Here is a 15,828-nt window from a genome sequence, read left to right as displayed (position 1 = left end):
GCTGAAATGATTGTATGTTAATGCATTAGTCATAAACACTGGATCTCAGCCTAAAGTAGCACATAGAACCCAGTGGATAACAATTAAAACACACTTCATGAAATCTCTCACACACAGTCAAACGCACGAGTCCTTGCCCATATGGATCCATTTTTAAGATGATACTGAATAATTCTGACTGCGTTGTTAGCTGTTGGGATTAGAGTGAACCAGAGGGAAACCTTACTCTCAGTTAGGACATGAATAATGAAGAACTCAGACTCGGACTCAAACACACACGCGCTCACAGACACACACTGAGAGGCTGTTTAACTAAGAGTGGGTCACAGCGCCACTTACAGGCTCATATACCGCATTATTGACGTTCAGTTTTATGAACGCTAGCTAACTATTAAATCGCAGCTGCGCCTTCAGTTTTAAGCGTTTTTGTGGATGTTATCAGCAAAAACAATTTAGTACAACCCATAATATAAATTTTGAAGGTTATTAGCTTTAGGCTGCTCTGTGTATTTAGCAAAAATTAGATGACATTCACTGTGGTAAATGAACAAATTAGCTGGCCTGTTTTCATTTTTCAACATGACCAAATTGTGCAAAACGGCTGTGCCTGTACATCCGATTTCTGTTATACATGTGACAAAATACAAATTCGAACCTCTCTCATGAATTCAATATACAGTACATGTTAAAACTGACAGTCGCTACATTTAAACTGGCATCTGCCTTTTGTTCAAACAGTTCTAGCAACAACCAAAACTCTTTTTGTTCAACAAACTTTGAGCTTGTATCAAACTCAATCCCATGCATTACAGACTGCAAGTTAAATGTGTCCAAAGTCATAAAAGAAGCTCAAAAGTAAAACTGTGTGTGGCCTGCAAATACAGATTTTCTAGTTTCTGGAGTACTGAAAAGAAAACTACCATGTCACCAAATAAAATTGAAATATATGAGGTGACATTTACAGGCAATCTAAAGCAAAACCACGTATTTTGCAGATTTAAGATATTAATAGTTCTGAAAACTGCCTGCTTGTGTTGCAGAGAACGATTTAGGGTGTGCAAAGGCGTGTTGATGAGACATGTCTGCAGGCTCTGTGGAATTGGGGTAATAGCAAATATTGCATCACGTTCCGAGGCGGGTGTAGCTGATCTCGTTTGTGCACTAACGGCACGTCTGGAATGCACATTTGCATACAACCCCTTCTCATGCCACAAACTGAGGATATGCAAATTATGCCCTGTGATGCAAATAACACCCTCTGATTTTTTTTCTCGACCATAGATGAAAGAAAAACAACAATGTTTTACAGAATTTTATTGTACAATTTACATTTAGTTTGTACACAAGTTTAAAAAAAAAAAAAAAAAAAAAAAGGTGTCCTGATCAAAAAAAAAAAAAAAAAAAAAAAAAATGTTTTTTAAATTTAGCAAATGGTTGTAGTGGCTGGGTAAACTTGTATGGGGTAAAACAAACCCTTGAAATGGTTTTAATAAAGGAAAAGGGATGGGGGTGTTGATGGTCAGAGTTTGGTCCAAGTCCAATGGCTTAAGATTCGGTGACAGGCTTCAGGGTCGGAGTTCAGAGGTCATGCAGGTTTAGGAGCGGGTGTATTTGCCCCAGATGTGCAGCATGAACACAGATGCAATAAATAGCAGGCTCATCACCAAAACTGGAACCGGACCACTGCAATAAGGGAGAAAGAGGAAAAGATGGAATTACTGACATATCTCATTATGAATAGTCAAAAAATAAACAACAATAAAATCAGTAAGAGAGAGGGACCCCTAGTGGAGGACAGACAGACTAAATTCAGTAACTTTTTTTTATTTTTTTTATTTCAGTTACCATGAAATAAAGTTCAGCACAAATTTCCTCCCACTGGACCAATCAAGACTGCTCGTCTTGATCATGTGATTGAAGACAAGTTAATTAGGATTCTAAATGCTGGTGAGTCGGATACTGTTAACGAGCTAGTCGGAAAATGTGGGGCTTTATTAAAGCAGGAACTGACCATCCCTTGGGTCACTAGGCAGCCGCGTAACCATGCCGACTGAAGGCCCACCCCTCAGGCTTTAATTGATGTGACCTTTTCTGACGGAACTTTAATTAAGCTCAAAACAGACACACACACACACACAAAACCTAAAGAGTGAAAAATACTTCACACACATAACTCCACACAGACTCTCCTACTCTAAGAGACTCTTGACTGTAAATACGGCCACTGTCGCCTCACTCAATCCATTCTGACTTTTTTGTACGTATGGAATGAACAGATGTAACATTACCCAACTACAACAGCGCTTGAAAAGCAACAAGAAAAATAGGCTCCAGAGGAAGACACCGTTATAGATGTTGACTGCAGTGAGAGAACGGCTCTAAATACAGCACACAAATGTACACAGCTGTAGGAGGGGAAATGGCAGGGGAGACATCAAATAAAGACGGAGGTTGAGCCCATGAGGCCAATTTCCTGTCGTTAAAATTTCATGTTTATCCTTATAAATGCTAAACCTCTCAGAACCCTCTGCCCCTCCTTTTCGTGTCACTTCCTGTTGAGCAGAGGGGATGAATTAAAAATGAGCGTCTGTGTTGGTTCTTTGCACATTAAGTACCTCAAATCATAACCTTTGCTTATTTTGTCCTTAAATTAAGCAATAAAATCATAAATGGCGAGCAATAAAAAAGGGAAAATAAAGACTATATGAAAGCATTATTACATATCAAAACAGGATTTTATTACAAAAAGAGCACTAAAAGAAAAGAAAACTGGTCAACTAACTAAAGATCACTGTAATTCAATACATTTTATTCTAAATTGGTTTACGGTACCAGAATTTTAAAATGATTTATTCAGTCGTTTTTTTTCTTCAAATAAATGCAAAATGATTAACTGAATAAAACCTGAGAAATAAATGTAGTTAATAAAATTAAAATAAATAAATAAAATAATCTTATTGAAGTGCATACTATATGCATCATACTAAATAAAACATTTGTATAGAAAGTATGGGGTCTTTTTTTAAGAAATGTCTTATGCTCGTCAAGTAAGTAAATAAATTATATGATATAAAATCTTACATACACACACACACACACGTATGTGTGTGTATATATTATATGTGTATATATTATATAGACACACACACACACACACACACATACATACATATACATTTTTGTTCCCTCTCTTAGTAGAAAGTGTTTTAAATCATTCTGCATTGAGTGAATATGAATACTCACACTTTAAGTCCTGGTGAGTCCTCAGTGTAAAAGCGCCACATTCCTCCTGTGCCAGCTGATGCTGTAGACCGGCCTCCGCTGCGTGCACCACTGCTAGGGGCTTTCCTGAAGAAGTTCAACAACAAAAAAAATATATATTAGCTTAAAAATACAAGACAAATAAAAGCGCAAGATATTGCCAAACATTTGTAATGAGTGCAGCTAAAAAAATTCAAATCAAACCCTGTTGATGTTAAATTTACAGGACTAAACACTGATTAGGGTCTCACCAGTCAACTTCTGACATATCTAAATAAACAACAGCTTTAACGTCTGCTGATCAAATCACAGAAACACAAAGAAAGCTCTTTGATCCAACTTGATGGTGTTTTAAAGCACTAAAATGACTCTTTCGAGGTCCTTACCTCTGTCGGGCTGAGGTGCCAGCGGTGCGGGGGGCTACTGTCTTACTGGGGGAACGGCTGGAGGCGCCAACATTTGTTGCACTAGCTGCTGGTCCAGGCTGAAAAAAAGAGAAACAAATAGAAGACTTTGTAACCCCTTTTTCTGCATCAGTGTGTGTGTTATATATATATATATATATATATATATATATATATATATATATATATATATATAGATCCATCAAGATATACCATAAGATAATAAAATAGAATAATGGCAATAAAATAATGCCATACAGGCTTTATATTGTAAAGGTAGTATTCAGACTATGACTAGTATTCAGATTTCTGCTGTAGAGCTGGTGTTGGGGTCTAAAAGAGCCACGTCTCCCAAACAAATGCGGTGATTGCAGCTAGTGACTGAATGAACCCTATAAACTTTATATATCTCCTAGTATATAAATAAATACCATTCAAAACAGCAATTCCAGCTGTTGAAACCCAAAATTTGCTAGCTGCTAAACAGTTAAATAGCAGAACTAAATAAAGCTATTCCAATAACGGTAAGTTAGTACTGAGCATGACCGGCTACCAGATAGCAATTCGGATATAACTGTAAATACGCGCAAAACACTTATTATAAAGCTCTCCAAACACATAAAAATGCATTAAAAACTTACCATTTTGTTTAATTGTATATGTTTCAGGAGCCTGCTGGGAAAAGAACGAATCTAGTTGACTGCCTCTGTTACTGAACTCCAGCCGATTCAGACCACTACAAGAAAGAGCCTATTGATGACGTTTCCCTTAGAAGGCCACGACAGCTATAGCAAGGACCCACATAGGAGCCAGAAGAGTGCCTGACCGGAGCTGTGGTTCTGCACGTTATATTTTAACACATTTAAGATTAAGTTTCTGAACCTAGATTTGGCATACACCGTCACAGCAGATAATAATAAAAATAATAAAACGCAGAAGTAGCTTAGCGTCGGAATGTCGTTTGGAAAAACTTAAAGGCGGTTCAACTCAGTGCAGTGACGCGTCATGTGCGATGGATGATGTGTACGGAGTAGGGCAGACATTTTGGCTCAATCGGGAAGCCGGTTTCACTAAATCGCGAACTTTGAGCCATATTTCATCATTCATACAGACAGACAGCAGAGTTAGTGTCACTAAACCTACGAGTACAGGTGAGTGCGTTCTCGTCAAGATATTTTTAAACATATTGTCTGGTTGTTAACACTGTAAACACAATATGACGTTTTATGTGCTGTCACAGTGTTACTACTTAGTATGTATATCCTGATTCTAGAGACTTTTATTAAATGTATGATATTGAGAATGAATTGAGTTGACTTGTACTACTTGTTTATAGATAGATGTTATGTTGCAGGAATAATAATATATAACAGAATGTATGTAACAGAGAGGTGCGCATTGGCCTGTTGTAAAAACACAGTGACAAGAGACTTGATTAATCATCTGATAAGAAACATTGTTAGCTTATCTTTTTATTTAACTGTAAAGAAAAAAGAAGGTTTCTGTTTGGAGCTTAGTTATAACCAGTGGTAAACAATAGAAGTCTTGATTTAAACAGCTAAGTAAAGGTAAGCGCATATGTGTGACAGATTACTAGGATTTCTATACAGCAGCAACTGGAAAATCTAGTTGATTTGTCTTTGTCTTAAAATAAGGTGCAGCATTCATTTGACCTCCTTTTGACTCAACAGGCTCTGGTCGAGACAGGATGGTTCGGGTGGTGTTCCTGCACCCTGATCTGGGTATCGGTGGAGCCGAGCGTCTGGTGGTGGATGCAGCTGTAGCTCTGCGCTCTCGTGGATGCAACGTTCAGATCTGGACGGCACACTATGACCCCCAGCACTGCTTCTCGGAGACGCTTTCACCTGACTTGCCTGTGGTGTGTGTGGGTGACTGGCTGCCCACCAGCATGTTCGGTTATTTCCATGCTCTCTGTGCATACCTGCGCATGATCTATGTAACTCTCTATCTTGTGCTCTTTAGTGGGGAGGAGTTCGATGTTGTCTTCTGTGATCAGGTAACTATTAATGGCTGTAGCTCTAACTACTAGTTAACAGGGTTAAAATATTTATTATATTTTGTATTACATATTATTATATTTACAGTATAAAATGTAATTTTTATTTACACGCTTTTGCCTTTATTTATATATATATATATATATATATATATATATATATATATATATATATATATATATATATATATATATATAAAAACAAAAACAAAAACAATACTTGCTTTTTTCAGAGGTTAACTTTAATAAAATACTAAGAAATTTTTCTAAGCATATTATCTAAGTTTTGCTCTGTTAATATTCCTAATTGAGCTGAAGATATCTAGACCTAATTTAATGCATTATAGTGATCTCCAATGTATAAAATAATCTTTTTTTTTTTGTTTGTTTGATTGTGAATAGCTTTACAGACTGAAATTGAACGAGCTACATAATGCATTTTAAATTTACATTTATATGATCAGACTCTTAAAGACTCTTAATTTTATTTGCCCATCTCCCCCTTCTTTCAGGTTTCAGCATGTATTCCCTTTTTGCGTTTGGCACACCGCAGAAAGAAAGTCTTATTCTACTGTCATTTCCCTGACCAATTACTGACTCAGCGCCGATCGGCTCTGAAGCGCATGTATCGTGGCCCCATCGACTGGTTCGAGGAACTGACCACAGGCATGGCCGACCGCATTTTGGTCAACAGCCAGTTCACTGCGGGAGTCTTTAAACAGACGTTCCCCAAACTGGCTGAGATTCAAACCGATGTCCTTTATCCCTCTCTGAACTCGTCAGCTTTCGATGATGAAGTAGAGGGCCTCGGCGGGCTGCTCCCTGAGGGGCGGAGCCTCAGCTTTCTGTCAATCAACCGCTTTGAACGCAAAAAGAACCTGCCGTTGGCGCTGCAAGCGTTGGCGAGCCTGAAAGAGCGTCTTCCGGCGGAGGAATGGGAGCGCTTGCACCTCGTGATGGCGGGGGGTTATGACGAGCGTGTGGTTGAGAATGTAGAGCACTATGAGGAGCTGCGCTCACTAGCAGCCTCTCTAGGCCTGGAGGACCACGTCACCTTCCTGCGCTCCTTCTCAGACAAACAGAAACTGTCTTTGCTGCACAGCTGCACTTGTGTACTGTACACTCCAAGCAATGAACATTTTGGCATCGTACCCATTGAGGCCATGTATTCACGTTGCCCAGTTATTGCAGTCAATTCAGGAGGACCACTAGAGTCTGTAGCCCATGGAAAAACAGGCTTCCTTTGCGAACCCACCCCTGAGTGCTTCTCTGAAGCTATGCAGAAGTTCGTTGCAGACCCTAAACTCAAGCAGCGCATGGGACAGGCTGGAAGAGAGCGGGTACAGCAGCGGTTCTCACTGCAGGCCTTCACCGAGCAGCTCTACGGTCACATCATAAACCTTACCCAATAACCAATTTTGACATCATAAAGGCCATTTGGCTTCGGATCAGCACACATTCTGCCAGCCCGGTTGCCATGGTGGGACTAATGAAAGTATGTCATCTCTAATGAAAGAAAAGAGCAGTGGGAGTTAACATGGCTTAAGAGTTCAATGCAAGCCTTGAAGAATGTGGAGCACTCGTCCGACCGAGAGGTTAATGAATTATTGCTCACCAGCCACATTGATCAAGCGCGTCTCGGCGAGGCCTGAGGACTATACGTGTGTATATTTTTTTATGCCAAAGGCCTATTAGAGAGTTTCTCGGGCAGAAATCGATAGAGAAGTTTTCAGTGCCCTGCTCTGTTGGCCAGTGTCTCTGCTTTTGTTTAGTGATAACAATGGAGGGTGTTAAAGAGTTATTAAAGTCTCAAACTAAAGATGTTTGTTTGAGTAGAAAAAGAAAAAAGTTTTCCTAGGACACTGAAGGTCATATGCTGTATTGGGTTTGAGGTTGTTACTGTCTGTGTATCTCCTCATGCTATTGATACGAGACCAAAACCCTGATTAAATGAGATGTTGCTTCGCGCCTGTGTTGTTTGTCTTTGTCTTTTGGAGCTTTTATTTTTGGATATATTGGATATAAGCTGACCTGATAGAACAGTGGCCTGTTTACTTTTCCAGAATTAAGAACAGATCGTTGTTATGTTAACATTTGTATTTTTAATTATATTTGACAAACTCTTTTATACATTGGCTTTGAGCAAAGTTTCCTAAAACACCAGTTGTAAACCAATTAAAGAGATAGTTCACTCAAAAATGACAGTCATATAATTGTTTACTCATTTTTAAACCTTCTTTCATCTAAGATATTTTGAACAATGTTTCAGCTGTTTTGTACATACAATGAAATACAACATGTTTTCCAGAGAAGAAAGAAAATCTTTCATGTTTGGAGTGACATTCTGGAAATGGTTGATGATCCTGTGTGAATTTAACCAGTGGTTCTTAACCTGTGTGACAGGACTTTCCACAACCGTAATGTTTTCTGTTATGCCAAAGATTTGTTTTCAAAACTTTCAGCTTTTACAGATACTAGGGATGTCCATAGATGTATAAAAATGATTTTACTATAAAGTATTTGCAATTTTGAATTTTAGAAGCTTTAAGCATTGAATGTTATTCAGGCATCCCACTTTTTTGTAATACGTGACTCTTAAAGGAAATAGGACGTTTTTTTTAGTATGTGATGTAACTACAGAAGAGTCAAGCTTTAAATGGGAAAATACCATTGGTCATTTTTTAATGGGATGCTAATTGGATTCAATAATCTATGCTAAGCTGCAGCTAAAAGTGCTACCGCCAGACCCAGAGATCGTTTGAACGGATTCAAAAACATTAGAAATCGACTGTTTAACTCTAGGAGAGTTGGAAAATTTTCAAATTTTTTATTGGATATATAGATCAAGAATAAAGCTTTGGGAAGAAATCCCAATTTATATACGAATTTATACATTTTAGAAAAACATAATGCCATTTTAATGATTGTGAACACTTTTCCATGTTTTTTCCTCAAACAATAGATTATTATTATAAAATGAGAATTATTTATATTTTTAGTTGTTTTAACTTATTTTAATACAAACTTTTTTGTTATTTTAAGTCATTTTAAGGCCCCCTTAAGAACCACTGCTTTAAATGGCCCGTCCACGCATGAATCTCTCAATATCTGTGATAGCCTCAGTGCACATGGGCTTGCATGCTAAATTAATAAGGTGCTGGGGGGGGGGTCAGACGCAGACGGTCAGATGTATTGCCTCGCTAGCATTACATCCGTTTTGTTGGCAGTTTGGGAGCAGTTTTTGTTGCATTTCCTCATTAACACTCGATGCGTTAAAGATGAGGACCTTATTTTTAGCCCAGCACTGATTGGGTTTTAATCATACATAAAAAGAGGGGTTATGGGGCCAGTGAACATGTAAATCAAGTGGGCACAATAACAAGGTCAGAATGCGCAACCTTCACACCTTCTCATTGTGGTAGAGCTAAAGATATTCGGATACGATTACTGAATAGGAGAATGGAGGAAAGTTTTAGCTTTCATAGTGCAGATGTGATGGACGTGGCCTGTAATTAATTGTACTCATCAAGCCTGCACTTGAGAATACAATGAGCGAGACATATTGTGCTTTATATTGTTTGCTGCAGTTGCACATGAATTAAACTCTTGGCAGTACATTTTCTCCAAACCGGCTCTGAAATGGTGCGGAAAAAGATGCAGATTTCATTCATTATATTGATTGAGATATTTGCGTGAGACACATGACACTAATTTCCAGTCGAGTATTTGCTGACCAGTAGTAAATCAGCGTTTTTTTGGTGTAGAATGGGTGGGAAAAAGGAAATGGGAATGATATCTTGCTCCTGAAGGATGCACACAGACAGGAAAATCTCTTGACTGTTTTGTGTGACATAGTAGTTTACAACCATTTGTATTCATAGCCTATCTTTTAGTGTTTTCTTATATGAAACGCTTGCAAATTATGATTTCAGATTTTACGGCTTCAATAAAATATTCCAGCACATTAGCATATATCTGGTGGAGATTATTGGTGTGCTGTGAGGGGTGGGCTTTGATTTACATCTGTGGTGTAAAACAAATAAAAATCTTGCCCCGTTTTTAAAATAGCAATCAATAACGTCTCTTCGTGGCAAGTTATGAGCAAAATGATAGCCTCAATAAAACCAGTTATTTATCGCTAAAGATAAAGAAACGCTGCGTGTCAAATTTATAATAGACAACTGCCCCATGCAGGAAGCTTAGAATGGAATTTCTATGCCGTTAAAGACTATTGGTATTTCATAACTAGTATGACTGTTATATCAAATACATCAGGGACCAATGTTATTCAGATAAAAGTGGCTTTGTGGACCATTGAAGCTTTGGATATCATCAGCTTTTGCCTCCTTGTTTTAAGAGATTTGTATTGTATATTTAAAGTTAACTTTTTCCTAACCAATGTGCAATGGCAAAATGCTGTGCAAAAAAGTCGCAAAAATGTTTTTGCCAATTATGGGATTTCATATTTAGTGAGAGAGCATGACAGGGGATCATTTTTATTTAGGTAAACATGGATTTGTGAATCTTTGGATATCATTTGAACTATAAACCATTACCCAAACAAGGCAGTGTTTGCTTCCGTGTCCAAGGGTTTGCTCTGATGTAGTAGTGCTGTGTGTTTATGGAGATGGTGTGTGTGTGTGTGTGTGTGTGTATGGCTTGAGATGCTGAGAATGCTTGGTGGAGATGCTCATTGCCCTCAGTGATCCTGGCTGCTTTCCAGCCCTCAGCTGGCCCTTAATCAGTGAGCTGTCACTCAAACAGAAGGAGTGACACCGGGCATATTCACCGCTCACCTGGGACCCCCGATTAGATGCTCAGCCACCCCCCATCCTCCCTCCTCGGGCACAAAAACAACTCCCCTCAGAGTCAGCCGCGCACACACACTTAGCAAAGCAAGCGCCGCTGATGCCCATCGACTTCAACTGCCCCGCTCTAGAAAGCGTTTAGCTGTATTGCAGCTGTGCGTTTACAGTAAGCGCGTTTTAATGTGTGCATTTAGTTCCTGTTGTAATCAGGAGGACCGATCGCGTGACGCTGGCAGCGCTCGGCTGAGTGACAGCGATGCCAGCGAGCTCTCGGCCCAGCTGGAGATCAGCGCTCACCTGAGGAGGGGTCGCGTCAATCACCCATCCCGTCCTGCTTCCCGCGCGCCCCCCGACACCGCCTATTTACCCTCAAACAAAAGCGGCGTTCAACTTGAAAGCGCTGCGCGTGCGAGCGCGTGTGTGTCGCGATGGCAGAATAGATTGAGCTGTCAGAGCAGTTGCTCAGAGGGAAGATTAATAACCAACACAAACAATAACGTTCCCGCCATCACCATAAATATGCTAATGACCGTTATCAATACAGCAGCTAATGGAAGCGCCGGAATTACAGAGGCGGCCAAGAGAGAGGGCACGAGGGTTAGCCATTTATTCACAGACCGCTCTGATAAACCCACAGCGCGGTCTCTCAATAAAAGCACCCACCCTTAAAAGCTATCAGCTCGCGAGTAAGACAACACTTCATTGTGCAAGTGTGTGCGCGCGCGCGCAAATGGAGAGGTAAAGGAATATGCGTGCCAAGGATTTAATTAAGAGTCAACAGGGTGAGCTGAGCTGTTGGGTTGGGAGGGAGAAACTCGGTTGTTGAGATAATGACACTGTGGACCGAGGATGTTTATTAGTAATCGGGCATCTGCTGTAGAAGCGGAGATAACTTCTATACAACTAAATGCTCCCCCGCGACACAGTTATGTACTTCGGTAAAATAGAAAAGTATACGCATATTCATTTATTTATATTTGAATTAAAAGCAGTGTTCCTGTAATTCAAAAAGCAAAAAGTCATTCAGAATTCGTTTTTTTTTCTTTTGGAAATCAGTAAATAAAAGTTTCATGTGAGGGGTAGAAAAAGTAGAAAAGTCCCTGTTAACCATAAAAAACAATGTGTGTTTGTGTGTGTATAAATACATTTATGCTTAAGCCCACAGAAAACAATTTGCCAAATTGTAGATAATTGCCAAAAATGCACTTTCAAAGATTTTTAAAGTTGGTTTTAATTCTTAGAATAGGAACAAAATACCAAATAAATAACTGTCATTGATTTTTGAAGTGTTATGGAATTTTCGCTTCTCAAGTACGTTTTGTTCTACAATTTTTTTTTTTAAATCTAGGAAAAATCTGGTTAGGAAAATAATTTTTTTGCGGTCATCAAGCTACATATTTATCTTTGTTGATTTCTTCCTCTAACACTTTGTAAAAAGCTGACTTGGCAATCCCCAGAGCTTTAAGGTGATGCTGGTAACTGAGGGCATGTTTAGTGAATGAGTAGCTTTTCACTGGAAGCATAATTCAGGATAACAAGGTCATTAGGGACTAATCAAAGAAGTGAAGGTTTACAGTGACATAACGCTTGATTAACATGGGATAAGCCATAGACTGATCCCGCAAATTACATTAGTGAATGCTAACAATATTTTAAACATTTTCCCCATGTTGATGTTTGATAGGGCTATGTATATACGGCTGAAAGCACAATGCCAAAGGATTGCTGTCTAATTTCAGTTTACTGCATGCAGAATGGGAGAGAGGAGTAATGGGCCAGCTGAATGAAAAACACAACTTTAACAAGTTCCAGAGGTGTGAATTAAGCACACACTGATGACTCTTAAAGAGTGTGTAATTGCTAATTGGCTCATTACTGATCTCTAATGGTTAATTGTGTTGTTGCGGATGGCCAGCTATCACTCAGATTCCCATGAGAGTGATGAAGGTTATATGATTTTAATGACTCACAGAGGAAACAGTTTACAGCTATTGTGATTGGGATTGTGTGAGCTTGATGAAATGATGCTTTCAAGCCCATGACGAAAACATACAGTATTCTGAAAGTAAGAGAACACGAAAAGGTGACCCTGTGCTGATTATTAACCAAAACCAATGTATTTAAAGCTAAATCAATCTTGCACCATTTGGTAGACTCGCACATTCTCACATCCACTTTTGGTTTGTTGCAATCCATATGACCCCACTTTTTGCCATGCCTCTTTAACCACAATGATATTTGACACATATTAGCATCACATTAGCCCTAACAGAAGCCATCTAGGCCGGAAAAGTCTTTAAAAAGTTTAAGTAACAGTTATATAAATTACAGATGTTGTTGTATTACAAGAGACATTTTAGATTTCTGTTTTAATGATGTTTGAAAGAATGTTGCTGCTATTGTTATAACAGCTAAAAAATATTTTTTGTTAATTGAAATAAATCTGAAATAAAATAAAATACAAATATTAGATGAAAAATGTAAAAAAAAAAAGTTACACATACCTTGTTTTAACTACTAAGTTTTAACTAGTAAAATGACAAACAGGTAAATCTGAAATAAAATTAAAGCACAATTTTAGATGAAAATCTTAAAATTAAAATAAAAATTAATTATACTGTATATAAATATGTAAAAAAAATACTTCAAATCACATTTGTAAAAAGTTAGCCTTTTACAAAGTGTTAGAGGAAGAAATCAACAAAGATACATATGTAGCTTGATGACTCAAAAAAAGCACATTATTTCTGGAGATCCTACGCTAAAACATTATTATTTATTTCTGGGTTTTTTTGCATCTTGCATCTTTCCTTTCTTCACATCTGTATTTATTGTCAATGGGAAATCCTGGTTAGGTACAGGAGCCAAAGGACCCCTGATTCCTTAACCCTTACTGGGCAAAATAAGAAATGTTTCATACACACGCACATATTTGTCATGGGCAGTTCATGTAATTTTAAATGAGATTACAAATGCAAATAATATTTCCTTCTTCTCACACCACATGCTCCTGTGACCGTGTGTCAGAACAGGACACCTTCAAATGGTGCTTGATAGTGACTCCCACACCTTAAGAAAAAAAGATAGAAAGAAAGAGAGGTCTGAGAGAGGTAAAGGCAAGCAGCCAAAGAAACAAGCGTGAGCCAGTCCCCCCAGAACATCAGAACCTGAAGCCATTTCTTAATCTTTCGCCTGCTGTGTGTATGCAAGTGTTGAGGGCCGATGTTGTCAGCTGTCAGTTACAATATTGATGCTGATCGGCCCTAGCTCTGGACACTGAGCTCATAAAACCGGTCTCGTGAGATGTGAGCGTGTATGTGTGTGTACCTGAAGGTGTGAGGGTATCTCCTGGGTGATTTTCACTAGCTTAACCTGCAGTAGGGCTGTAATTAACTGGGGCTAATTATTGGCAGGCAGGGGTTAGGATGCTTATGAGAGATCCCTGTGCTGCCTGTGCAGATAATCACAGCTTAGGGGCCTGTCAGAGGCTAAACTCTATGTGTGTGTGAATGTGGAAATGCTAGGAAAGCAGCGTCGATGGATTCAGGTAAGCGAATAGCCCCACCTAGCGAGATGCGACATTTTAATTTGGCTGTTCTACAAGCATCCACTTCACATCCAGGAAGCCAAACAGATGTTACGGCTGCATTTTACTGTGAAAGTTGACCGCTAATGTTCTAACAAACGCAAGTATCCCAGTCCTTTTTTTTTCTGAATGCCTGTAATGAAATTGACAGCAAACAGCAGCTGTTGAGCTGAATTGATTTCATCTCTTAATCATCATTCCCCCATTTCCTGTCATTCGAACAGACGCATAGCATATTCAATTAGCAATTGAACCCCAGCCAGCAATCTATATCAGATAGAAGAGAGGAGAGAAAGGAAGGTGGAGGGAGGAGAGAACACATGGGAAATCACTGCGAGCCGCGGCGCCGTAAACATCTGTACCGTGATCCACAAAGGAGCCGCTGAGATACTGAAGGTCAATAGAGAGGGGTCAAACAGGACAAAGACACTTGGATGTGTCATTTCCTCCTATAATACCATTGTTCTGTTTTCTTTTTTTTTTTCAGACTTTAAAGGAACAGTTTACAGAATGTGAATAGGGTTGTGGGGTACTCAGCCTTAAAGGAATAACTCATTTTCTGAAACTTTACTCTCCCACTGACCATCTGAAGATGAAGATGAGTTTGTTTCTTGACTGGAACAGATTTGGAGAAATGTATACCATTACACGTACTTGCTTACCAATAGATCCTCTGCAGTGAATGGGTGCCGTCAGAATATATGTCCAGTCCATCGATTAACATCCTGTGAAGCGAATGAGTTGTGTTTGTAAGAAACAAATCCATTATAGGCTCTTTAATCCAAATTGAAAAAAAAGGTCCATTCCTGTTGTCCTCTGGTTTTAAAATCTACCAACCAGCACATTTGTCTATAACTGTTTTAGACTGTTTTTTGCATTTAGTAAACAGTGCTTGATCTGTGCATATTTCTCCTCTGATTTATTGACTTACTGGATGTAAAAAGTTAAATTATGGATAAAACACCTGAATTTTTACTTGGAAGTAATAGTTAATTGATGAACTATTTGGATTACTTGTAGATTATTGTGTGCAGATTTCTGCATCAGTGTATCTGAAATCTGTTGGTGTTTGATTATTAGTCTTTGCATTTGATGCAATTGTTTTATGTTACTGTTTACAAAGTTAGTAAATGTTTTAAAATCTTTTCAGATTTTAAGAGTTGTGTATAGTATATTTCACCCTTGTTATTCTAGTTTCATTTTTTATATGAGCAAGATATTTGTCATTTGCAGCCATGACTGTTTTTCTTTACTGCAATAATGAGATTTAATGTGAGATACAGCAGTATAAATCTATATAAAGAAATGTTTTGTAGTACAAGATGCATATATCCGCAGTGGAGCTTTGTACAGTGTGCATGTATTAATTAAGAGTTATTATGTAGTGTGTTATGTATTCATCACATTTTATACGCACCAATTACAGCAGGAACTGCAGGTTATTTTCATATCTACATCAATTACATTAACAAACACTCCGACAGTAGATTATTTATGTGTGCTTGTGCAACTGTTTGTGTGTGCGACCATAAACATCATGATAATGATAACCTCATCAGTGTCTGTGATTACAGTAATGATGTTAGTACACAAATGCACTGGTTTCTCATTAGGAGAATCTGTCCACGAGGCAGAGCAGGGGGGCTTGTGTCTAAAACCTAATATATCAAATACACACGCACAGAATGCAGTTTATGCTTGCTGAATTAAGTGCATGTGCTGGTTGCATACTTTACACACGCACACACACAC

At 38.5% G+C, this 15,828-nt stretch overlaps 2 protein-coding genes across 2 annotated transcripts; one reads left to right on the top strand and one right to left on the bottom strand.

Moving 5' to 3' along the window:
- Nucleotides 1-1,391: 1,391 nt before the first annotated feature.
- Nucleotides 1,392-4,451, bottom strand: sec61b (SEC61 translocon subunit beta). Its single transcript, XM_043261775.1, has 4 exons — nucleotides 4,307-4,451; nucleotides 3,648-3,745; nucleotides 3,244-3,348; nucleotides 1,392-1,683 (listed from the first exon to the last, which is right to left on the bottom strand). The coding sequence occupies exons 1-4, from the start codon at nucleotides 4,307-4,309 to the stop codon at nucleotides 1,596-1,598; spliced, it is 294 nt and encodes a 97-aa protein (XP_043117710.1). The 5' UTR covers nucleotides 4,310-4,451; the 3' UTR covers nucleotides 1,392-1,595.
- A 168-nt stretch (nucleotides 4,452-4,619) lies between these two features.
- Nucleotides 4,620-7,649, top strand: alg2 (ALG2 alpha-1,3/1,6-mannosyltransferase). The gene is made up of 3 exons (XM_043261774.1): nucleotides 4,620-4,816; nucleotides 5,357-5,682; nucleotides 6,195-7,649. Exons 1-3 carry the CDS (start codon nucleotides 4,678-4,680, stop codon nucleotides 7,092-7,094), a joined length of 1,365 nt encoding a protein of 454 aa, XP_043117709.1. The 5' UTR covers nucleotides 4,620-4,677; the 3' UTR covers nucleotides 7,095-7,649.
- Nucleotides 7,650-15,828: the final 8,179 nt, after the last annotated feature.

Source organism: Puntigrus tetrazona, chromosome 16 (genome assembly GCF_018831695.1).
Source record: "Puntigrus tetrazona isolate hp1 chromosome 16, ASM1883169v1, whole genome shotgun sequence".
In the NCBI taxonomy this organism is placed as follows: Eukaryota; Metazoa; Chordata; class Actinopteri; order Cypriniformes; family Cyprinidae; genus Puntigrus; species Puntigrus tetrazona.
The sequence above is the reverse complement of the archived record's forward strand: the minus strand, read 5'-3'. Positions and strand labels throughout refer to the sequence as shown.